This window comes from Lepidothrix coronata, unplaced genomic scaffold (assembly GCF_001604755.1).
Source record: "Lepidothrix coronata isolate B3197 unplaced genomic scaffold, Lepidothrix_coronata-1.0 Scaffold43, whole genome shotgun sequence".
Lineage (NCBI taxonomy): Eukaryota > Metazoa > Chordata > Aves > Passeriformes > Pipridae > Lepidothrix > Lepidothrix coronata.
This window is the reverse complement of record NW_016690223.1, coordinates 1,437,039-1,464,249: the sequence shown is the minus strand read 5'-3', so window position 1 is coordinate 1,464,249 and position 27,211 is coordinate 1,437,039. Positions and strand designations below refer to the sequence as shown.

Below are 27,211 nucleotides of genomic sequence, written 5' to 3'. Positions count from 1 at the left end.
TTGAAAGCCTGATACATTTGGCACCTTTGAAAGCCAAAATACATATCATTCACTAATACCACATGTCAAATATTTTGGAGAGCCAACAGCAGATCACTGGAATCCCGGCTTTAAGTCCTCTGCCTTAAGTGCATATTTCCCATGAATGGAGTTCTCTCTCAAAGACTGTATTTCAAAGTGACAGACATGTCCTCAAAACAAGATTTTAAAAAAAAAAAACAAACAACAAAAACAAATAAACAAAACCCCCCAAAACACTCAAAAACTCAAACCAAACCAAAAAACCCACCCACACATACAAAAAAACAAAATAAAACAAAAAACCACGCCCCTCCAACCAAACAATCCCCCCCCNCAAAACAGACTTGCCAAAAACCTGAAATGATCCCTGCTAAATTGTCAAAAAAGAGTTATGAGCAAGAACTTGTCAGCTTGAAACTTTATCTTCCCAGTGCAGATGAAACATATACTATGTAGTAGAACTTCAAATCACAATGCCTTTATGAAATTGTAGGAACTGGCATTTTTTTCCATATGAAGTTTATGTCTTTTGATGTGTTACAAGAACAATAAAAAAATACTTCATGAAAAAACATGCAACTTTCACAAGTCTTTAAAAACTTCATGACAGGTTGTTATTAGTTGCCTATTACATTTTCATAAGCATCTACAAGGGACTAAAATTTGTGACTGAAGTTCTACTGTATCATGGAAGAAGCAGTAAGATTGTACAAGAAAAAAAAGCAGTTAAAATACAGAATTAGTTTTTGCTTCATAAAGCATTTAACATTGATCCACTGCACAAGTCAACACAAACACAATACAGATTTGTCAAGCATCTTCTACGTGAAATATACTAAAAACCAGACTTCAAAACTACAATCTAAAATCAGCCCAAAATTGAGTTAAATGCTTTGAGAGACAAGAAATGAAGCAAAACATACCACGACAATATGGTAGGTCTCCACACCACGCTGCTTTTAGCCAAGTACATTTCCTGTATTTGTTAACAGTCTGTAACATTGGGGAGAAGAGTGGTGCCTATTCCGGCACATACTTTTCCTGCCTAGCCCAGGACACACACAGCTTTTACCTGCTTTTCACTAGGATGTGCCTTCATGTTAGCAGTTCCACCGTGCTGACTGAATGCCAGAGCAAAAGGGCACATTAACTTAGAAAACATAGTTCCACAGTGTCTGTAAACGACTTTGAGATCCCTTCCTTTCTCGAGACAAGGAATTTTAACATTAACACACACTCAGAGTTGACACATTTTCAGTCAAGACAAAGACAATCCACAGATGGACACTGCAAGTTACATGCATGGGTTTATATGACTGCCTCCCGTCAGAATTGCACCTTCCTCGGTTTTAAAGACAATTAGAATATTTGCTGCTTTAAATTTTCTTTGACTCTTTCAGTAGCAATTTGCCAGTTAGGCTGAGAACCAAGATCTATTGAAAGTCTAGGCAGATCGATGCCCTTAGGGCATACTCGCATCCTTGTGTCTACATATTTGCACCCTAAACCCCAACAATTCATGTTAGAATCTAATTAATTACTGTGATACAAGATCAACTTTTATGCTCCTTTGAAAATTTCAAACACTACTTCTGTTTAGAATAATGAAAATATTTTAACTTCTCCCATGCAAAGGTGCTCACTCCTAAACAGGGACAGAAGTCAGTAACTGTAGATATGATACAAGCCAAGTGCAGGAAGAAAATTAAGGGGCACCAAGGATAAAATTCCAACACAGAATCAGAAGACCTGTAATAGGCATGAAGGCCAGCAGTAGAAAACTTTAGGCATAAACATACTTGTCACCATCACCATCAAGAAGTCTATTGGTTTTAAAAAGCATGGTTGGCATCAGACAACACAGGGGTTTGGCATTAGTGGTCCAGAAAAACCTCACACCCTAGAAACCACTTCTTATTTTTGTGGTTTTAAACACAAGCCCAAAAAGTAGAAAAGAATGAAAGAAACTGCTAACAAGAAGCAATCTACATTTGAGTGATGTTAGAATAAAAAAACCAAATGCTATTCCTTATAACAAAGGTAGTGAGATCTAATCACAACATACTCAAAACAGGCTACAAAAGAAATGTTTTAAATTTAACCTCAGAAAGGTTGATAAGATTAATTTACTCTGTACTTACAGTGTATTTTGGTAGTATCTCCTCCATTAGTGTGAGAAGGGCTATGTTTGTGAGGCATTTTCCTTATGCTTATCGATCAAAAAGCCCAAATATTTAGTCTACCATTGCCTTTTAAAGATTAAACATGCAATTAGAATAAATTCTGGTAAGTGATCTTCAACCAACCCTCACCTGCTCTGCAATTTGGTGGCTAAATTGTAAGTACTTCTCCCATTTAAGAGAGAAAAGTATATCCAGAGCCATGCAGCCACACCATTGAATAGGCTAAGCTAATTATATTATTACCTCATTGCTTAGGCTTACTATATCACATTTTTAAAATATTCATCCTTTAAAAAGAGAAAAATCAAGAACAATGAGATCTACAGGGCTTGACCAAAGCGGTAAAATGGAAACTGCATTTTGGAATTGAGCTCATGTTCCAAATGCATCTTCTCTTTTGTTCTCTCTGTCTTCCTCTCTATATTTATATAAAGAAAAAGAAATGCAATGGTTGTAAACACATTGATACTTTAAGATTTAAAGTTGGTGTATTTCTTCTAAGAATTCAAATAGGAAATAAAAAAAAGGAATTATTTTAAAGGTAAGGAGTAAGAGCAGACAAAACTCTTAGTACGCATGCCAATCAGAACAGTGGCATTTCAGTAACTTCAGTATGATTGACATGTTTACAAAAAAATAAAAAATTATTTAAATCCATACACTCTAGCTAATTATTTTAAGCCAATTAAGAGTAATTTACACAGTATTAAGAGAAGAAATGATTTCACATTGAAACAAGTTACTTTAAAAAGCAAGAAATGTGACAAATCAAGAGACTAACTCTGTAGCAACAGAACATCCTAATATCAAGGCCTGTCACTTACCCTCTGCTTTATACAGTCTCAAAAGAAGAGCTACAAGAAAAATGAAAAGGACTGACATTCTATGGCTCTCTGCAATAACTTTATTAAAGGCTGACAAAACGGACAAAACTAAGTACTATGCACAATAGAGATGCTTCAGATGGTTGTGACTAATGTCTGTGTCTGGCTTCCCTCAGCTTTAAGAGGGTGGAAGGGAAGCATAATTTACTCCACAATTAGAAAAACATCCTGGTAAACATTTAGATATCATCTCCCAGAGGCAACACAGTTGCAATTTCAGACAGTTCTGTTTTCCCTCTCTTTGTTTCATACTTACAGTTTCAATATTCCCACAATATCACATAATTTCCACTAAACATTAATTATCAGTGGACATTACTTTTCGCATAAAATGTAGAAAACACCTAATTATCTGCCAGAATCTAAACTACTCTACTTTTTTTTTTTTTTTTAAAGCCTACTTCAAAAAAAAAATCATTGTGACACACTTCTCATTTTATTGTTAACTCATGCAGAAAGAAAAATCCCAGGTATCTCAAATTCACTACAGAAGATCATGTTTGCTTGATGCTTAAAAGTTCTCAGTTGACGTTTGGGCTTATAAATGAAACATCTTCAGTGTGCCATTAGAGCTACACAAGCCTAAGTACTTGAAACAGTCCAATCAAGCAGCAATTCTTGCATTCATGCATTCAAAATGAAAACACACACTGCCTAGACTGCAGTTTCACTTGTACTTAGTAGACTTAATGGTTCACTGCCTAAAGAGGAAGATCTCATCCTCCCCATTCTCATCTCTTGGTGTTCTCTTTTTCCACCATTCTTCCTTCTTGATATCTTCCTACTCTCACTTGCATGGTCCTATCTGTTTTCTGACAGCCACACCAGCCATTATCACACCTTGCAGTGAATCAATTCTTCTCACTAGTATGACAGAACGCTATGATCTCTTTGCTCTTTGGTTTCTGCTGGTTTGGAGAATGAAAAGACTCCACAGAAGAACCAAACAAGTACCTGAACCAGCAAAAGGCAAACAAGAAAAATTCATGTTAGGAGTGTAGGTATGGAGAAGATGAGAACAGGTAATTCCACTTTACAATGTCTGGACACTAACCATTTTGTTTACTGTTTCTCTTGACACCACCACACAAACACGAAAGCAGGTACATCCAGAATAAACCTGTTTTGAAAACTGCAACGGAAGTGGTTTTGTTTGTTTTCCAATACAGCAGTGATATCTCATATGTAAGGAATGTGATACTTCATGGGATTTCAATGTTTTTGAATTTAATCTTACTTTCTATTCTTTACTTAATCACCAACTTGTTTTGAGACTGATGTAGGATATACAACAAGATCTCAAGAGATTCAGAGAATGATGGGTAGCTAGCACTGTATTCTAATACAGTAGAGAGCTGATCATACAGTGTCTTGATGTGCATTTATGTCAAGCATTTACATAAACCCTTCTCTTATGGATTTCTTCACTGTAAAATCCCTGGCTGTGAGCACTGTATAGGAATATATGGATTTTTGGATTGCCTTCCATCCAGTGTTCTTCACTTACTAGCATGAGAGCTATATTCCTATGCTATTTCTATTATATGCTAAAGTGAAAAAAGAAAAACAGATAAAAGAAATTCTACATAGACGAGTCTTAAACTCTAAGGAGGGCTTTTTGTTGTGCTTGTCAAACATTTTGTAAGTCAATACAAATCAATTACAGCAATTATATGAAGAAAAATTGGTTAATTTTTTGATTTTTTTTCCTGGGTTAATTTTCTATTGAGAAAAAGCCCATCTATGACAAACAACTTCCTGGAGAAGGCTGGGAAGGTCTTCCTTCACTGCAGCTGTGCCAGCACAGTTTAACAGCACCATGAAGAGTACAGATCTGCTCCGGGTTCCCCAGCCTTCGATTCAGCATGTGAAGTATATGGAGACTAGACCAAATTGCAGTCTGGATCCTGACTCTGACAGAGCAATATCCTTGGAGGGGGTGTGAAATAAAGGAGAAGCCACGAAAAATACCTCTGAGAGCCAGGAAAGTCTAGTTTTCACAAAGCAGACATCTGATTTTAGAATTCAAACAGAATGCAATTTTGCTTTAGGAGCATATAATTCCAGTACATTTGTGACTATTACTACCTCAAAAATAAAAACCATAAACAAGAGAAACTTAAAATCTCATAACATGAATACAAAACAAATACTAGGATAGAGGAATCACTGGGTACGTAAACAGCTGCCCTTTCTTCCTCAGGGGCATTGTCCTTGAAAATAGCTATGTTAAATGCTAATGTCAAAGTTCCTGTGCTCATAGGTTTTCTGAGGAAAACATCACGACTTTGAGCTCCTTCAATATGAAATTACAAAGCAATTACTAGACAAGTCACGTAATCAGCCTGAAAGACATGTAAATTTATATATTTCAAAATTTTTTTAAAAAAACACATAAACCCTACTTTAAGTTTTAGAACAGCTTCCAGAACTTCTTTGTTTCTCATTTGCAAGTTGAAATGTTCCTCATCTCTCAAGTGAAAAATGAGTATGTAGTTTGATTCTTAATAAAATTCTGTACACTTCAGAAGAAACCATTAATTTCAGTTTTGTGTTCTAACAGAGCACTAAAATAACACTCTTGTGCTTCAGAATAATTCCACTTCTTTTTTTTTTTTTTTAACTAATTGCATTTCCATGTATTTTCAAAATACCACCACTTAGCAGTAAGGCTAAGTTAAGTTTCAAACACTTCCTAGTTTTTCATACAAGATAACGCATACCTGAAAGATAATCATTTAATATCTAAAAAGCTTGATTACTTGACTTAAAATAAAATCTCTGTACAGTTAGCAAACAAAGGGGAAATTTGAAGTGGTTCAATCAGCTTTCTTGGCAGGCAGCAGTACTCCCTATGTTACTGAAATTATGGTCTTCCAGATAGGAATAAAAGTTATCTTGTTTTCTTTTCTTCTGTGTGACTGACATACCCACACAAAAATGATGATTTCATGTCTAGTGGAAGAAATGTAATTAAAAGAGTTGATTAGCCAACTGACTGCTAGACACGCAACAAAACCAAAAACCCACCCCACAACAAAAGGATTTCAGACAAATTAAATCCTCCAGCAGATTTTGAGAGATTTATTAGCACTCATTGGAGTGGAACCGAAGTCCAAAAAACCAGCAAAAGATCTGTAAACATCTGCTCAGATCCTTCATCATGCTCCAATGATTGAAGTACTACAGCCACTGTGCTGGTAACAGGGTAACATCTGAACTGACTCACACCAATGCCAGGTTATAGTTTGGTGACAGGAGATTTAACTTCAGACTCAGATCCTGTCAGGTTCCCTTCACAAACATACACAAATCAGAGATTCCACTGCACTGCAATACAAACAGCAGTTCAGTCTGTCCATAGAAACAGACTGGCACAATTTTCTTCTTCTCTCTTAACATTCATAAGCAGTCAGAATTCTAGTGGCTCCCTGTCTCCTCCTGCCCTTTCAACATCTCCAGTTTCAATTGCAAAAATCAGTTTACTTAAAAGAAACGCTTCCATTTCTAAACTACCTATATTAAAGATGTCTACCTTTCCTCTCCTTGAAAATGTTTATATAATCTTTACAATTTTAGATCAAAATTGAAGTGCATTGCAAAGCTTAATGGGAAGATCTCAAATCTACTTTCTACAAACCTAACATATCAGGAGGGATAACACATTTAAAAACAAAAAAAAAATCCTTAAAATAGATGTATTAAAAAGCAGGCTATAAATTAAATTTGTCCTTATCAGCAAAAATCTATTTAAAGTTCTCTTCAGTTCTGGTAAACCCAAGTTTAAAACTAAAAAAATAAAAAAGGGATCCCTAAAAGCAACATAATAAGCAGCCTGGAACAATGACCATATTAGGAAATATTGAAAGAATTGTGATTGCCTCTGAATTAAAGAAGGAAACTAAAGGATGTAATGGCAGGAATATGTAAAATAATGATTGTCACAGAGGTATTTTTCCTTACACATTGCTCCTCTCATACCACAAAAAACGTACCACTGGTCAATGAAACTGGAAGAAGAATTAAAAATTTTATATATAATGTGTAATTAGCTTATAAACTGCAAGGAATCACTGTACTAAAGACTGCAAAAAAGACTATATGTTTATGTAGGAGCTAACAAGATTTAGCAGCTTCACTGTGAAAGATTAAAATGCACATCACCTTTACAATCACCTTTCAAAGTTCACACCAGACCAACTGATTATGGTCTAGGAAAAACACTCCTATGGGCTGGATGTTCCTTAGCAACCCACTGCATGACTTTTTTTGTGCAGTTAATTTTTGTTTTCCTCATTAATAGCAATCTGCTATGTCTGTTGCTGATTGCTTTTATGCACAACATGTCAGATTAAATGCACCATTTCCATTCCTGGCCTTCCATCAAAATTCTTCAAACTGTGGAAGTTTTAGCTTATTCTTAACCGTGACTGCCAGAGGGATTTTTTCAATACATGTATTTTATTTATTTTTTGTGCAGGCATGAAAACAGAGATCTTATTTTTAGCTCTGGTAAATGAAAAAAATTAGCTTTCAGAACATTCCATTCCTCCTGCGATTAAATTATGAAAACAGAACTGAAGTGTAACTCTCATGTGTTATTGCAGCACTACTTCATTTCCATGCTGAAAGCCCCCCAAAACACTTTGAAAACTTGGATAGTCTTTTTTCAACGTACCATCAGTACATTAAAATCTCGAACTCTTTACAGACACTGCTTGATTTCCTTCCCCTCTGGTTTATGTATTTCAAAGAATAAAAACATTTTTGGTGCAAAACAGTCCTACCAAGAGTTCCAATATTTCAATCAAACCACATTTTCCTAATGGAATAAGAAGTCCCACAAACAAATTTTTTAACTATGTAATTTCAACAAATGTCAGAAATGTACTTAAAAACCATTTGTGCCAAGTTTTGAAGTTATTAAAAATGGAGAGTTGTACTCCGATTCTCATTTTGTGTGGTAACTGCATTTATTTTTAGGCTTTTAAGGAAAGCCTTATTTAAAATAAATTATAAAGGAATTCCCATGCAGACTCTAAAGGGATCTATAGAGCAGATACAATGGAGATTGTATACTCATATACATACTGTTGATCTTCATGTACATTTATCCTGCAGCATAATGTTAAAATAAGTCATAACTGAAGAGATTTGGAAAAAAATTATAAAATCAAAATTATAAAAATCAAGAGTTTCAATATGTTGTCAATCACTTTCTAACAATGTTCGATAACAAATTTCAAATAGTTAAAGATAAGGTATTTTAAGTTCTTACATTTAGTAAGTTAAACTATAAAATGCTTTCTGCTTAATACATTTTGATTAAATAATTTTACAATATGTAAATAAATACAATATAGACAGCCTTACTATTTCAATCAAAATGTTACTACTTATATTAATAAGAGACCTCATGATTACAGAATCCACAATTGCTACAAACAATGATGTCCAGTAAATCACAAATACAAAACCTAAAAAAAAAAGCAAACACAATAAAAGAAGAATCAAATCTTACCCATTCTTAAAATATAAAACATGTGCTCTTTGCAGTCCTGTTTCCATGAAAAAACCAAGTTCTTGTTCATGTGCAGTGGGCCCTGGCTTAGGGCTTCTGTTTTGTATATTGGCATTAATTACCTAATAAAACAAAAGGGAAAAAATGTATTTAGAAAAAAAAAATCAAGCTTTGTGTACTTTTACACAAAAGCTAGTACTTAATGTTGGAGAAATGTTTGCCATCTGTAGGTAGTGGCTAGTGGACTATTTCTATCCTTACCTCCACTGCCACCCTTTTCATTCCTGGATATACCCCTAAAGTCAATTTATTCACCAAGCAGAAATACTGCTAAGCAAGATTTTATTATAGTTTTTCAAAAAATTTTGTGAAGAATGGTAAACAAAAGAGAAGAATATAAAAAAGCATATTTGCAACCTTATTCAGTTAACAGGAGGTGATGATATTCAAAAATTTAAAACTCAGGTTAAAAAAGACTGCTGCAGAGAGCTATAAGATTAAAAGTTATCTCCAGAGTGACTTCCAAAAAACAATTTAGAAATAACTTAACTGTATTACATCAGCATTAAGAATGCTGTCAAAATGGAGAGCTATCAGCTTTCGTTTGCCTTCATATTCACTGTACAGTCTACCAGATACTAAAAGCCAATAACAAAACAAAAACCCTTAGAAAATACAAACCTGTATCTATTTTAAAAACAGTGCAAATTACTGTTCTCCCCATCACATCAAAGTTTTCTTTCCCATTTCTTTTGTTTGTATGATCCTAACTGTGTCCTATAACCCCTTCAAAGACAGCTGTCAAGTGACAGGCCCGAGGCTCATAAGCAATAGGTCTGAAAAAGAGGGTCAGACGGATATTGCCAGCTCACTTCATTCTAACAGCATTCTCAACACAAAGAACAGAGCCCCAAGTGTATTGCTTTTTTTCAAAGGTATCTTTAAGCCTAAATAAAAAGCAGCAGTGTGTAACTACTAGAAATAAAGGGTACCACAAATTCTCTTTTCTCTAAAAAAACACTTAAAATAACACCAAATGAAGAGCCTAAGCTTAACTTTCCATAATTCATAATCCATAACTTGTAAAAGGGAAGGAGGGTGCTATGGTGGATTAGTGGGATGGGGGAGACCTCCAGGCCTTAGGCTGCTGGCCCCATTACCTGCGAGGTGAATACCCTTCCCCCAGCACGTGGCCCAGCGACCCCGCAAGGAGCTCACACAGACCACCAGGGAGGGATGGACGAAAGAGGAAGTTTATTGTGGGGTTGGGGTTTATAAGGCTTTTAGGAGGGTCAAAGGGGACCAATCACAAGTTCAGGGTCACACAGAAAAAACCATTAGGTAAAGGGACAACAGCCAACAGGAAGGGGTTAACAAAGGACCAATGAGAAACACCTCAGGACACCTTCCCAGGACACTCTGTATGGGAGACAATAGCCCTTCACAGGGGGGTGTCGGGAAGAGGGAGGCAATGACTTTGCAAAAAGCAAAAGCCATTTTAAAACCTGTTTAAACCACATTAAAAACTTCTGTTTCTATAACATTAGAGCTGTTTTCTTCTTTTTCTTCACTAGTCCATCTCTGACAGGACTTTTTCCATCCTGCATATGGCAAATCCATTGCCACAGGGTGCAGTAACTTGCCTAATATTCTGCAGAACTGTCCAGAAGTTATATCTTGTCTACAGCATTAAGAAGCTCAAATATAACAGCTTTCATCAATGAAATCCAAGTCTCCTACATATCTAGTACTTTGGATTTTGACAGTAACTGTAGTGCCATACATACGTACAGTAAGGAATATATTACTGAGATAAACTGACAAATGTGCTATCAAATCCAAGAACACTGTCCTGACTCAATTTATAGAACTATTAAGACTTATCTGAAGTTCATCTACATTTCAAAATCCTATGTTTACCTGGCTATCAGATCACAATTTTTCCATTGCCCGGGGATTGTGCCTATTAGGTGAAGCAAACACTGTCAGTTACTGTTCTGGATACCACACTGATACATCATTGTACCTGCTGACAGGTACAATGTTAGGTCTGAATTTTACCTTCAAGTAGTTTATAAAAGAGAAGTTAGGTGCAATTATGCTTCATATAAGCATCAACAAGACTAAATTTCAATCTTCACAGCTTCATTTTGAATTAAATTCTTTTTACGAATTACCTGAAAATCTAGTAAGTATATAAATGCAATACACATATTCCAACATGTGTGTTTGAAAGACACCATAATCCCATGTGCATGAATGAACTACCACAGGGTAACAAGAGGCCTCAGATCAGCATCTTGAATATACACAGTAACTCAGAGCTCTGTGCCTTTTTAACCTACTGGCACTGTCTTCGAAGAGGTCAGAATGAGATAACAGAAGGATAGCTACCAGACAGCCATTAAGGCACACTGATTTATTGTCCAATTGTAGGTGTGCATTGAAGTCCTATGAAAAGAAATATCAGACGTGTTTTTGTTGAGTTACCAAGTTGTTGGTAATATCACATCAATGAAAGATGAGCCACACAATTCTTCAATTAAGAAAACCACCCCAGCTTACCCTTTCTATCTCCTGAAGGTACAGGAGAGCAATATCTCCAGCCTTCTCGTAGCATGTAACAATTTCTTGTTCACGGTCCACATGGAGATTGCTAGCTGAGGAAGAAATTGGCAACTTCTCAAGACAGAGACCTGGGAGGCAAAAAAAAAATTCAAATGAAGCATTATAAGCTAATGTCATATAATATTATACACAAAACATAGTCCAGGTTAAGCCTCTTTAGCCAGGAGAAGAAACAAAGGAAATGAAGGTATGGTCCCCTGATACAGACACTAATAACTATGTAAATAACATTTAATAACAATTAATAGTTATAAATTAAGAAGCAGTAATTTTTTTAAGCAGTTTTTACTTAAAAGACATTATGACATCGACCACAAAAGTACCTAGTGTCTTTCTATTCCAGTTTTACATCACTGGATTTGTCTTCATTTTTCCAGAATGATCATAGAAACCAATGCACAGTGAATAAAGGCACTCAAGGTAACATTAACTTACTTACTGTGCAAGGCAAAAGCATCTATAAAAACAAATACATTTTAAGAAATCAAGGTGTTAGGAAGTGTAATTCTTGTACTTAAATTTAGAAGAGGTAGCTCACTCTCATCAAGGCCATGTACATCTTTTCTGCTCAGGCCTTATCCAACAAACACATTATGTGGTGCTTTGAAGGAAAAAAATAATCTTTGCTTGTCTCAAATATAAATGCTACAACTCTTACTAATTAATCATATATCCTACACAAGTCACTTCTATTACAATTATTTTCAAGATAATTAAAGAGTTGGAAAGAACCTCAAGAATATTAATCCATTCATCTGATCGAAGAATCAACCAACCTCTGATACTTGCCTAACCTGTTCTTAAAACCTTCTGACAATAGGGATGCCTTGACCTTCATATGCAAATTATTATAGAGCTCAACTATTCTCACAATCAGTATTTTCTCCTCATGTCTAGATCTCCTCTCTAGACTCTTATTTCAATTCATCCTCAAAGAGAGATTATTCTGTTCTTTACAAAACATTTTTTCAGTATTCTAGAGAGAGAGACATGCTTGTAACAAAGAATGTCAATTCTCACCCATTTCTTTTTTCATGCTTCCTTGACAGCTAATCATTTTTATCTCCTCTTGACACTCTCCAACTGGTTACCTCTATCTTGACTCACTATGCAAAACTGGATACATGGCTCCACTTGAGGCCTCAATAGTACTCAGCAGGGAAGATTAAAGATTTACTGGTTTTCATATAAGATACTTTAAAAAAAAAACTTTGGTGTTTTCCCTTACAGTAAGTAAAAATTCTCTTCTGTTTATGATCTGCAACAGATCACCAGTTCATATTCTGCAAGTCAACTATCTCATTTTACTTTTATTTGAATAATGAATTGCATTTGAACTAGCACTTTCCACATGTTAAGAGATGTATTTCAGGTCATTCTTTTAGCTTGTCAGCAGTAAATGCTGACCATAAAGTGCCTTCAACTGCTCCCACATTAATATAATGCACAATTTAAATGACTGTATTCTCAATTCATCGTTGAAAGTTTTGAGAATCCATTGCTTGAAGAAACTAAAAACAACAACAAAACACATGGTTATATACTGGGCAGAAGTCTGTAGAATGCCAGGTAGCACAAATCCAATTTGGAGAATAGTTTATCACAGGACTTCTGTCAATCAATACAAGGTGGGGACACTATGTTTCATTGCAATTACAAAAGAAAAACCTAACTTCAGAAGCTATGTAATTTGGAGGGGGTTTATTGATAAACTCAAAACTATGCAATATCTGTTGCCTCCAGATTATTTTAGAACATCTATTAAGTTTCAATACTAGTCTGTAAAAGTATATATCATTTGTATAAAAAACCAGATTTCTGGCTTGAGAGGATGCTTTAAGTCTGTATCAGAGTTTGTTGGCCACCTTTACTCTCCAATTCACCCTTTTACCAGTACAAACAACATATAACCTACAGCTCTATTTGCTAGCTATACATCCAATTAAGACGAAATTCTGACTCCAGCACTAACCCCTCTGCTAAAAAAAAAATAACATCCAGTATACTTTTCAAAACCTACATATCCCTAAAGCGTGGCAAATACACAAGTAGTTTGTCTCTTAAAAACCTGCAAAACCTGAGTTTTACAACAGACACTGGATTTTTCTCATGTCATAGTTTTCACCTAACATACTTCTAAAAATTTAATATATTTGCAAATAGTCTAAGGTAGCTAACACTAATCTGCTTTTTTTTTTTCAATTTTTCAATCAAATCACAAATATCTGAGAGGTTATTTTACTAACAATAAGTCAGAGCTCCCAAAAGAGCAAGATTACACTATAGAAAAAAGTCAGTTATCCTGCTACTACAGTAGTCTTGAACAGACCCTCTGATTAGAAGATCTAAATGTAAGGTTGATACTGGATAGAAAGTTTGCAGTGTCCTACACAAACACCTTCAATCTCAGAGCTGACCACAGAATACAATAAATGAGCTGCAGTAAAAACGTCAAATGAGCGAAAGCACCAGAGAGCTGGTCCGCAGATCACTCCTCCCCACTCCTGCTTTCCCATGACACTGAGAGCCAATGCCCCAGAGGTATCATCCCCTATATGAAGTATATAACTGACTATTTGTTGATTTGATTCAGATTTATTTTTTCTATTTTTATATTTTATGGCCACGACCATAATCTTTCAAATCTGAAAGACTCACTATAAGGACATTCTCTCATTTTAGCTGAGAATTTTCTTTAAGATATGAAAATACCTCAGTGCTCTGCCAGAAATTTTAAGTAATGCAGCAGGGAAGTACTAAATTATAAATGTTCTTTGATGAAGTACAGAATACTCTTTCTTAGAGAAACTCTTATCATATAATTACTATTCACTATATTTTTCTGGTATGTTTATTACAACCCAGGAAAGTACGTATATTTTAAGCATGCAATGCTTTGGAGCAGGAATTTTATTTGGCAAACCATCCTGAAATGACCACTTAACAGAATGGTTTGCACACTGTATTTCTTTTGATGACTCAAGGAATAATTGCAATTCAATACTGTATTAAAAATGAAAACATATTAACTAGATAAAAATCCTGAATAAATTCTGATTCTGTAACAGGTTAAAATTTGAGTCACTCCAGACTACTCGTTTAATTTTTTTCCTAAATACAGATGAAATTTAACAAATAATGTATTAAAGTACATAAAAGTACCATTTAATTTTAAACAGATATACACAGCAACACAGGAATAACAACCACATAATAATGCCCACTTCTTCATAAGAATACTGAGAGATGATGGAAGTTGATTAAAATAGGGATCATTACACTAGGTTCCCCCAGAAAAAGAAAAAGCACACGGTAATATAATAGAATTGAGAAAGACATGAACTTAAAAAAACTCCACATATTGCCCTAAATTACTTGCTGAAGACTTCTCATAGAATCAGACAAGTCAGTTCTCACCTTTCTGTTTCTTCCCCCACCTGCCAGGCAGGAATCTCTGCTACTCTCCCCACAAAAGGCAGGCATTTCTTTAACTGTTTACAAACTGCTTTGAGATATTCAGAAAATAGGTACACATTACTGCTACAGAATATTATTGCATTTGTTGTAAAGGTCATAGCTACTGATTTATTTAATTTTTATTCATTATTTTGTTTTATTCTGCATTCAGGAATATAATGACAATTGGTATCACAAGATGACTTGGATATTCATGACTTAAGTTTAAGCCCTTTCAGTTAAAACCACCTTCAAATAAAAGCTTCCAACAAACTGGGTCAGTTTTAATCTGGGAGGACACTTATCTCATACATATCTAGTCCTGATATCAAGCAAGATGACTCTTGAGGGAAAAGAAAGCGAGAAGCAGTGAAATGAATACTAGTCCATACTAGTTAAGCTTACATGTTTTGCAAGGTAACTCTAAAATTGCTTGTCAAAAGAGTAGAAGAGTAACAAACAGCATTTGGACAAGAAAAGAATATTCCTGACATTTAAATTACATGATAACTTGCAAAGGTTTTCTGCAAATTTTCAAAAACTTTATAAATTACCCATATTTTGTAAAATATTGAGAAAGTAAACACTAGACAGTTTTATCACTTATTCCAAGTGGCATTCTTGTGTCTGTAGTCTCAAATCAGTGGCCAAGGTTATGCCAAGTAAACTATTTCATTTTTCACAAATAGAAGACCAGGCTGGCCCTACCACCACATATGCACAAACTGACCACTGCCCAAAAAAAGGATGCCTCAGTAACAACAGGTAACTAACTGTACTTAAGAAGTCCTACGCAAGTAGCTAATCAACCATTTTTATGTTAAAAAACAAACAGAAAAACAGTCTTCTATTGAAAGTTCTGCAGGAAAACCAATCAGCACTCCCATTTCACCATACAGAGTAAACCAAAAATTACTCTAAGGTCAAAAGGGAATCCACGGCACAGTTCAGATCTTTATTAAGTACTCTTACCACACAGACCATTACTGAGATAATTTCAAAAACACAACAAAACCACAAGGCTAAGGCCTATCACATCAATAGCATTGTATATCTGAGGACTATCCATGATGCCTGGGTCGCAGCGGTGAGAGTCCTGCACCCTAACCACTAGACCACCAGAGTATTCCCAGCCCCCCGGGCAGATGGAGCTCGTTAGCCCTGTGTGGCAATCCATCTAAGAGAAGGTCACTCTAAACAAACCTACGTTCTGAGACCCTCACTGCCACTGTCCAAGCTTGCTTGGCCCCAGCAGATGAACCTCAGGATTAAAGGGTGGGCTCAGTTCAGCGCACACTGAGTCTCACCTACAAAATCCACTGCGCAGGCTCGAAGGGTCAATGACCTTTCCCAAATCTTCGCTCGCGAAGACTGGCCATTATTATTATTATCCATGATGCCAGCCAGTACCTTGCCTGTATAAATTTTAGAGCCCACAAGTAATAATGGACTCCATGGTTTATCTACTGTTTCCAGTAGGCAAGTCCAAGGACAGATGAAAAACAGTGAACTACTGTTTTATACTTAAGTCAATAAACACACTTTTTCAAGAGAGAGAGTTGCTTCAATGGATACAGATTCCTGGGTTTGCTTCCTGGTTTCCTTACCCGGACATGTAAAATCCAAGTGTATTGGAGTACACAGCACTTAGTCTTCCCCATATGATATGCAAAGTGTTCCAAATGCTGTAACACAAAAACCCCTTTCATCTCCTTTTAAAGAAACTTCATGTTTAGCCTATGTATTTAGAACAAACAATTATACAGACTATGGCAAACACTTATTAGTAATTTTAAAAGAGAAACTGGAACAATCTGAGTTATTGCTGTCAAGGAACTCCCACAGTTTATTTCTGAACTTAGAACAAACACCGCTAATTTCACTGCAGGGAAGGACTTATTTCTAGAAGTCTTCAATCAAAGATTGTGACTTGCTTGCAGAGAATTTTTTTAAAAAGCAAAGCATGTTTTTTTTCCCTCTTCAATTCCCTACTGATATTTGCAAAGTAATTATTATAAAGGAAAAGAGAAAAATAATAGATAATAGGCAAATATACTACCTCTTACTTTCATAATTACTGCAGATGCACTATCTTAGTAGGAACTGCCTATTGCTACAGATTGTCCAAGGAAATACAAACAATTAATTTCTCTGATTTTTCAAGTACCTTCAACTGCCCATCCCCTTATGCCAAGACTCGGGTGGGAAGGTCTCCCAAAAACTGTCAGAATGCAGGATCTCTATTGCTAGTTCCATACACATTTTCCAGAAAAGGCATCAGGAAAATGGTCAATATCCTCTTCTCCAGCATATCTGAATTTAAGGGAAGTTCCTCTAGCTAGCCACTCTTTTAAACACAGACCAGAGAATTAAATTCCATTCTAGATGATACACAGAGCAACATAGGCAAAACTTTCCAGAGCTGAACACAGCTTTTTGTCACACATGCTCATACTGCAATGTCATTACATTAGCACAGCTTTTCTAATGCCTTAGTTATGCTAGGGCTTCTAAGTGTCTTGAAGTTTCTCAAAAAAAGAGAAAATAAAAAAGCACAGAAATACTCATCTCCTTTTCTGAATTGAATACCTACTTACTACTCCAAGCAGTCAATAAGACCATAACAATATTTTGGGATTTCTTTTAATATCATCTGAAATAACTGTTTTGAAACAATTGGTCACTCTTTTCCTCTAAATGTAATGAATTCAAATCTTTGTATTTTCTTAAGAGTACAAAACAGACTTTTACAATATCTTTTAAACAAAAGAGATCAGTATTTTTCACACACACATTTGTTTCTTCATAACCATGTGCCAGACAGTTCTTGCTGCAGTACAGCCCTTTGACAGACCAGCATCTTGTAGAGGGGCCGAAAAAGTTCAAACAAAAGATAAAAGCTGATATAAGGACTGATAATTGCTGCAGATCCTGGAGTGAGTGAATATCTTTCTCCCAACCCCCCACCCCGAAAAAAGCAGAACTGCTGCACACCAGTACATAAGAGTGGACATCAAGGAAGCTGTTCGCTCAGGAGAAAGGAGATGATTTAACTATGGAATTTACAGTTTTGCTGTAAATGTTCAGGATTGCTCCTACAAGCATTTCTGGCTCCACTATGATACCCACTCTTCCTGTGCCATGAGAAAAAAAAGGCCAGAATCACTAATTTTTAATTTGTGCACAACATTTTTTTCCCTCCCCTCACTCTGCCAAAGGAAGAAATTCTAAAGATTTGGAAGAAATTAAGAATAAGAAAAAGATACCACCAAACTGCTCAAGTCCTAAAGAATTCTATTTTAATAAGAAGCATATTATTTTAATTCAGTGTTTGTATTTCAAATACCACAGTTAAAAGCAGCACTGAGGAAAGTGGGATAAATGTCTGGGTTCCCCCTAGTCCCTGCTCCAGCAGAGTAGAAGTCATAAACACAGGCTGGGGAAAGACAAGCTTTAATGGAGAAAGTCTGAAGAATCCATGGCACAGGGTTCCCAGCCATGGTCTGGAAACTGCCTGCAACATTTGCACAGCAAGACAGGAGGAGGGAACCCAAGCTGAGTTCTTGACCCATTGCCTAATGAGGCTAGAGATCCCCAGCATAATTACTAAACCAGCTTTCATTTAGCATTCTTCCATGAAGAACTACTTGGTGTCTGCTGACACAGGCTAGCAATGCACAAGATCCCATTAAAATTGTATATGATTAAAGTTAAGTGCAGCATCTTTTCCTAACTGCAGAGTAGCAATTCACATGCACCTGACACTTCCACTGAACCTAATGAGTATTTCCATGTTTCTGTAAACAGAACTAATTAATAGCCAATCATTTAACTTGGTAAATGCAACATTAAATTTGAATATGGGTCAGCAGCAGTAAAGATAGTCTCACCTTTCTCAACATACACCATCTAAATGTAAACACAGCTATTCAAACAGGCGATATGAGATGTAAAACAGTCTGCAGCAATAAGGCTACAGTTCTGTAATAACACAGTCTAACTTACAGACAACATCCCTCACATACTTAATTCGTTACTGTAATACAACACAGTCATCTTGACATATCTGGAGTAGTCTACTAATCTATACACTGTATTAATTATAAACACGTTCTCTTTACTAAAATCAAGTCTACAAAGTTGCAGACTTTAAGAAATGTCAGACTTGTAAATTGCTATATTCCTCTATAAGCATTTTTACAAAGAGTCACCAATTTGTAATGCCAAGTATTATAAATTCATTTTTTCAATTATGTCCTTTGACTTACACAGCAGTATCAGTTATGTTACCTAAAATTTCAATACGCTTATTTCCCATTTAAATATAAATTTGCTATTTAAGAGTTCCTGACAAGTTGCACCTCCCCAAATTAACACCTCAATATCCCACTGTGCATGCATCTCATCCCTGCTTCCACAAGCAAACAAAATTGCTTAGAAACATAGGAGACACTGCCATGTACAGTGTTTGAATAATGCCTATGTGTGCTTTCCAGTATATTACCTTATTCATATACTGCTGAAAACTTGCAGAAATTTAATTGTCCTGTTCCCAGAGGCCACATCCCTACGGGAATATTAACTTCAGCCATCATTAAAATGGATTCTAAATATATGCTTCCGTATGGTAACAGCATATAGAGAATTTTTTTCTGATTGGTCTTGTAAGAAAAGGAAGTACGAAAATTTGGAGCTACTTACACATGCTTAACATGAAAAAAAAAAGTCAGACAAAGGCACTCTTTCATTATTTCTTTACGGATTTATAACTTCTCTTATTTCAATTCTTCATGATCTTCCTCAGTCTCAGAATTCAGCATTGCCAATTAAGCTGATCTAGTGAACAAATAGACCCTAAAGAGACAAAATTAACCTCTTGAGCAAGGGAACCTTCTCCATCTATCAGAAGGTAGTCCTTCCTACATAGATACTCAAATATCAAGTATATAATACAGCCAGAAATGTGCAAAATCCACATTTTACTTTGAGCCAAGACTTGCCACCACAATCTCAAGACTGTCCTGCCTTTCTCCTCCCCCTGCCCAGCCTCGTTTCTTAGCTTAGCTCCAACTGCATAACACAGCTCTAATAACCAGTACTGACATTCAAGTTATTTTTGTGGCAGAAGGAAAAAAATATTTTCATTGTACTGCACCTTAAAACTTCATACTAAAAGGTATGATGTGCTCCTGTGACTAACAGGCAACAGCTTCAGGGAATCAGCTCCAGCAATGTTCATACACCTGCCCTCAGGCTAACACTTTGGAACAACAGAGTCATGCAAACCTGCCCATTTCCTCAGCAATGTCATCCTTCTATGCCTATTTTTCTCTCCCTCATCACACACTCTTGAAATAAGCTGGCATCTCCAACCACAGGCATTTTGCTACAGCAAATTGTTTTATCAGATGCTTCTCCTTTGCTTTTCTGTCAAATGAATTTACAAGCAGATGGGAGAAAAGCCCCCTAACAGATCCAAATAAGCATTCTCATGTTTTTGCAAATACTAAGTGGACCACTGATTTGAAAAGCTCCATCTTTTCAATTTATGTTTTGTATTCTATTTTTTAAATGTCCCCCTGAATGTCTTCAAGTAAGGCTTTGAATCTTTGAAAATTATGTATTTAATATAAAACCTATGATTTTATTAATATTCCATCCCACACAACACCTTCTACATACCCATACAGAGCCATTACTCAGAAGCATAGCATCAAAATTAGCTCTTTTCTTAAAGTAAAGGAATCACCAGGTCTAATCAGAACTGTATTTTATGGGCACAAACACACACACACATAAAAAACTCAGTGTGAGGTCAAAAAAGTATGTTAGTCCATAAAGTTAACTACATAAAAGAAAATTATCCTCTCCTACAACTCTGGTTTTAACCTGTGAATTTCAGGAAATGGTGAAGAAAGGCACGAAAATATCACAGATAGCTACTGTGAGGTAGCTATCTCCTCGCAATTTTTACATGAGGGATATCTAAACAGTGCTGTCCTGGCCTATTCTAACCAAGTTTCTGAGGCTTTGCATCGTGCATTCACATGGCCAGTCTACTCCCTGCTGTTTTAACGGACACAGTAGCAGATAACTTTTCATCACACCATCTTACATCTTCTTCTAATTCAGGATCAAGCACAATGCATCACCACTAGCAGCACTTTTTGTTGCCAGAAGCCAGGAAAAAACTAAAACCAAACAATCTATCTATAAGCTCTTCAGCCTGATAAAATACAGCCATGCCTTTATCACCACATTAACAATTTTGAACACTTTCTCTAGGAGGAGCAACAGACAGGAACCATTTTCCAACATTGCTCAGGCACTGAGACCCTCTGATTCCCTTCACATCACAAGCTGGCAAAGAGCCACATGGAAAAGGAACAGAAAATATTTCAAAGGTAATTTGATAGTTTTTTTCTTGAAATTTTGTTGAAATTCTACAACGTTGCATTTTGACAAATCTATTGAGAAACCTTCTTTGGAAGATTTGAAGCAGCATTTCTATACCTACACATTTCCAAGAAAATAATAACTATCTTCCTTGCTGGGTTTGAGAGCCTTTGAATCCTTAGCTTAACTTATTATCACTCCATATTATGCCTCTTCTCACATATAGTCTTATAACCAGGCTGTCCACAACTAAAGCTATAGACAGCATAGCGAATTAAAAGCATTCTTTGAAAGACATATATGCATTTAATTCATTTATGCAATAAAAAATCTGAGGACTTCTTTGTGAGTGTGCTGCAGGCAGCAGATAGCTTTAGTTCTTTGGTTTCACAGTTATTCCAAGTTGAAGACTTCAGGGGTGCAATGACACTAAGTTTCCTGGACTATCCTAACAAAGACTTTTGTAAAGCAGACTATTGTAATTTAATGAAGATTTTGCAGTGAAGTACACAAACAACCCTGATGAGTAATGCATTCACACACACTCAACTCTGGAGAGTCTGAAGAGGTAGAATTTCCCTCTTTGGATTTTTCTCACAACTTACTTTCTAACAACATAAATACATACAAACATATATTTATATATGTGCACATATATATACACATACATAAACACACACATCTCCCCAAGAGTTGAGCATATCTTTAGGGATCTCTCTTTCCCATCCACGTTCCAATTCCATTCTTTCTCCCTATCATTGTCACTAGTGCTGTTCCTCTTCCCCTTCTTTCTAGTCATCACTAGATAAAACTCCAGCAAAATTTAGCTTGAATCTACCCCTGAACCCATTTTGCCCTTCACTGCATCCATACACAAATCCTGAATCTTCCTGTGCTGTGAACAACAGAAAGACATAGTTTGTATGTTCCTCATGCAAGAGCAAGATGAGGAAAGCAGGTCATTTCCAAGGGCTTGTTGTGAGCTATGGAACTGTCAACGGTTACAGTGCAACATGCTCATTTAAGTACCCTGTAAGAACTGCAGAAGAGGGAGCGTGTCAACTCAAGCATCCCACTCAATCTCTGAGGTTACAGAATGAAACCTGAGTGAGAAGGTAAGCACCTGGAAGTGGTCCCACCTTAAATAAGGAAAAAAAACCTTAAGGCAATTAAAAACTATCATTAGTTATCTGCCCTATGCTTTTATCAGTGGTAAGAACAGCAGTATCAGACCACTACACAACAGCATACGAGACTGCAAATCCACTGGAACTGGATTGAAATGGGGCAAATCCAGCAGGTATCTTTCACCGTCTCTGCAGGCTGCAGCACTGCATAGTGCAGCTGGGCCACTGCAAACAGCTGCAGATAGTCCCTCACTGCTAAATATCATGGTGCTATGACTGCCAAAGAAATAAGTCTACGTACCCTGAAGAGTTTTACCTTTATATAATCCAGTTGTCCTTGAACTTACAACAAGAAATACAAATCCAAGTGAAGCACAAAATCCCTGTAAGAATAACTCGTAATAGCTACAAACCTCAATCACCTCTGAAGAGACTCCAAATTCAGACTATAAAGTTTATAGTCCACTCTTACAAGGATAAAGAAGAAAATCTAGCCGGAAGGGGAAAGAGAGTGAGAAATAAATGCACACTACTGGGTAGAAGCATATGTTATTCAGTTGTTAAGTACTCTAAACCTGTCTAGACTTTGAATACTAAATTTAAGACTGCTCTGCGATTACCACCTCATTCTAGAACATACAAAGGACTATATTCTTGCAATCTTCTACCATGGGAATAAGGGAAATTAAAATTTATGAATCTTCTGAGAGAGTTGGAGTTGCTCAGCCTGGAAAAGAGAAGGCTCAACAGAGCCTTAGAGCACCTTCCAGTACCTAAACTGTCCTACAAGAAAGCTGGAGAGGGACTAAGGGCAGGTAGGGATAGGACAGGGGGGAATGGCTTTAAACTGAAAGGAGGCAGGTTTATGTTACATATCAGGAAGAAATTCTCTATGGGAGGTGGTGAGACACTGGAACAGGTTAGGTTGCCCAGAGAAGCTGTGGATGCCCCACCCCTGAAGTGTTCAAGGCCAGGTTGGATGGGGCTCTGAACAACTTGGTCTAGTGAAAGGTGCCCCTACCCACGGTAGGGGGTTTGGAACTAGATGATCTTTAAGATCCCTTTCAATTCCATTTAAACTGGAAACAAAAAAGGATGTTTCTGAACACAAACAAAACAACGACAAAACCCCAACAGTTTGCTTGGTTTGCTCAGGTAAACTGGTAGTGAGTCACCCAGTAGAAGTGACCAAACTAGCAAAATCCAATCAAGATAAATAAGGCTTCATATGCTGGTTTTCTTATCTCTTTTTTTAATCTCTAAACCCGAACCAACAAAACATTCCAGAGTAGAAAAGATACATATTTTTCTATTTTTGCATACATTATATTTAAATTAAGTAAAATTATTAATATTTTCTGCAAAATTTATGCCACTATGTTTCAACCATTTTATATCCTTATGAGGTCAAATAAAACAAAGAGTTGAGCTCTGGGAAAAGATTCAGTTGAATTACTGGGATTCCTTGGAGATATAAGCAAATTTAGGTACTTAAAGTTGATCAAGTCCAAGATTGCATTTTCCTGGAAAGAACATGACAAATTCAACATTCATCCTCACACACTTAAAAAACAATACAAGACAAAAAAACCCAGCCAAAATCCACAAGGCTGAGTGGAAGTGTACCCAAACCAGACATTGCTCAGAAGCCCACACAGATGTTGTGTGAGAAAACTGGGCAGACTCACATCATATAGAAGAACTCCCTATATACTCCTTTCCCACTGTGATCTAAATAGTGACCAGACTTATGAAGCATCCTTCTGTCTCTGCTACCAGTTACTTCCCTTATTTCCTTGACACCTCTACAGAGCATGATTCATGCTTGTCTAACGTTTACTAGAGGACTGTGTTGGTGGAAATCAGTCACTTTCTTCCAACACTAACATTAGAAACAATCCTTGATCAGTTGTCAGTTAACACTATTGAAGTCTCTCACAAATTGTTTGCTGCCTTTGACACTCCTCTTGCCTTAACAAAAAGAACATGTGCAACCCAACCCAAGCTTAAACACAACAGACCAAAGCAAACATTTAGCTCAGTAGATTTTAATAAACCTCTGGCATACAAACTGACACTTTCCTCAACACACTGACCCAGCTTGAAGTCTATTACAGTTTTCTAAATTGAAGTGGCACTGCCACCTTAAGACACAAGGCCAGTATTACAATTATACTAGACCAGTAAAAAACAAAATACTTTTTAATTAACTTCACTTCTGTTTTTAAAAAACTATATACATATAAGAAAATTTCAAAAATAAAACTTCCAAGTCACACATTACTACCTTTCTCAATTAAGTGGCGATTTAGTTATGCGACATAGCTTAGGCTGAGCATTTTAACATTCGGTAAAAGGCATGACAGTGAATTAAGGTTCTCCATTCTACCCACAGCAACCACAAAACTGCACCGCTTTTTGTAACTCTTAACTTTCAGCAACAGTTATAATGCTTTTAGTATTTAGCAACAGTTACTGTGACATTTATATACAGAAGGACTTTTAAATACACACACTCAAAAAAATTGATCAGGTGACAGTGCAGTCAGAATATTAATTGAGGTACATGTCCTGTCAACCTAGCACAAACTCTGAATAATTTAAAGGACCCAAGCCATCCTCTTATTTCATCTATGAATATGGTACTCCACTACTGTGTTGATGATATTCACACTAAAAAAATTCAACTTCAGACAAGATATAAATTAAGTTTTAAAACACATTATGATACTGGAAAGAGCAATCTTACCTTTTGTAGAATATGCTTCAGCAATCATCCGTAGCCTATATGGTGGCACTGCAGTGAGCTGCAAGTCATCAATGCCAACTCTGGCATATGTATTCAGAGCTTCTTTATAATCACCTTCCACATAGTTCAATTTGGCCATAATTAGGTTAGCTTCCTGTAGGAATTCTGGCTAGAAAGAAGAGAAATAAGAAAGGGTTTTTCCTCAGAAAACACACCTAATTCCTTCCAATAATTATTAGATGTGTTTTCTGTATATATTCATGTAGGATATTTCTTCTAACAGAGCAACAAACCAACAAAATTCTGTCCCTTGTAATATTTGAGAAGCTTGAGGTAGGGGGGAATCCACAAAAAACTATTTAAAGGTAGCCTATCATTACAACCCCTCCAATGTTTTCTCTAACACCATAAGCACAGTTGAAAATCAACATGGCATCAAAACTTAATGATATATGTTCCACAGTCTACATATTTAATTCACATGAGTTCAAAGTATCAGGGCAGAATAAATGTCTTGAAAAAGAAGATTAATGGATGAATAAAGAAAGAAAAGGAAGAGAAATTAATACTCCCAGAAACCACAGGAAACAAAATGTTATAGATGACTGTAAAACAAGCTTCTTTTAATCTCTCAAAAGAGGGATGTTGAGTACAGAAGAGATAAGTTGATGTAGCAGCTACAACAACAGTTAAGAAGGGCCAAATTGGTTAAGAGCATCAAAAGGTTCTGACAGAAAATGCTCTCAGATATTAACCTCAATTTCTGCACCTCCAAATACAATTTAAGGAACCTTTCCTCAATACTACAATTTCAACTTTTCTAATTCTTGCTCAGGCTGATTTACATACCTTTAGATTTCCCCTATCAAGAGCTGCCGTGAGATGTTTCCTGACCTCAGTCAGTTTTGGCTGGGGGCCCCGTGGACTACTACTCTGTTTAAGAGTATTTTCCTTCAAAAATTGTTCTAGTTTGGACTCCCCAAGGAGAAGCTCTGCCATGTCATCTGTAAATAAAACCAAAGACAGGAAATATTAGAAATCATTTTATTTCACTACCGTTTCAGTGGACACAGCCATTGCCTGAATTTTAAATAGAAACTAATCAAAGCAAACACAGCATCCAGTACTCAGGTTTATCACAAGTCATGTAGTACTTTGTTTTACTTTTCAATTTATCTTTTCCCAGCCTGGTTCATTGTAGAATCAAGCCTCATTAGTTTTAAGATATAAAGAATTAGAACACTAACCTAAAGTCAGTATTCTCACCTTCCTCCTTAAAAAGCAGCACTTGATTCCAAAGCTTTATGTAGCTTTCTGAACATGACAAAATATACTTCTGATATTCACTTTACCAAAAAATTGGTTTCAAATATGAATACTGATATTGGATTAACTTATTTGTTTGAAGTCACATGTCCTTCATGATGTCTTTGATCGCCATTCATATTTTGTCTGTAGATTTCACTCAGACCTTGTTAAGGCTCCAACCATCCCAAGTCTGAAAGTATGAAAGTCCATTTTCATCACTCTCCCAGTTTCTTAGGGCTTACCTAAGAGACTGGTCATCCTCTACTCTACCCAGGGCCACTAAACTTATTTTACTGAAATGTGTTAGTTCTTCCTCTAGTGAGAAGAGTGCTGTAAAAATCTTGGACTTGAAAAGACCTGGTCATGTCTTGCAAACAATGTCTGAATAATCCAAATATGTAATATCAATAAATAAAATAGACTTTTAGAAAGGAGAAAGGCAAAAAGTTATCAGTCAGAAAAGCGCTCATCACCTTTAGCGCTGTCCCTAGAGGTTATGAAAAGGGACAGAAAGACCAGGGCATGCAGAAGTCAATGTTACTGTAGAAGAAAAGCTTTCCCTCAGGAAATATATATATTTCAGAAAGTATAAATGAATCAGCATTATCTTTTAATTATAGCAAACTTCAGCACAATGCCATTCTACAGTAAGCTATAAGGACCAATACTGTCCTGTAACATGTCCTACCAAGTAGAAAGACGAAAACTTAGAACTTTTTTTTTCCTTAAAACTTCCAGTTAACTGCTGATTCTTAAACCACAATTTCTTCAAGAGAAAGTTAAGAGACCAGACAAAATAACAGAAGCACCAACGGAGCACTCATTTTTCCATTTATGTTTTTTATAGTGTGCTGGGAGAGATATCCATGGTAAGCTCAACATTTATTTGTTCTCAACTACCATTCACTTATGTTTTACTGTTTAAGCACTACTGGAAA

At 36.2% G+C, this 27,211-nt stretch overlaps 1 protein-coding gene across 1 annotated transcript in view; it reads right to left on the bottom strand.

The window, feature by feature from the left end:
• TTC7B (tetratricopeptide repeat domain 7B) overlaps positions 1–27,211 on the bottom strand; it is a 137,747-nt gene that overhangs the window by 91,714 nt on the left and 18,822 nt on the right. The window contains exons 2-5 of the mRNA XM_017813791.1: positions 25,815–25,969; positions 24,966–25,134; positions 11,175–11,305; positions 8,610–8,731 (exon numbers count right to left, since the gene is read on the bottom strand). Of these exons, the coding sequence (XP_017669280.1) occupies positions 8,610–8,731; positions 11,175–11,305; positions 24,966–25,134; positions 25,815–25,969 (577 nt within the window). The remainder of the gene's footprint in view (positions 1–8,609; positions 8,732–11,174; positions 11,306–24,965; positions 25,135–25,814; positions 25,970–27,211) is intronic.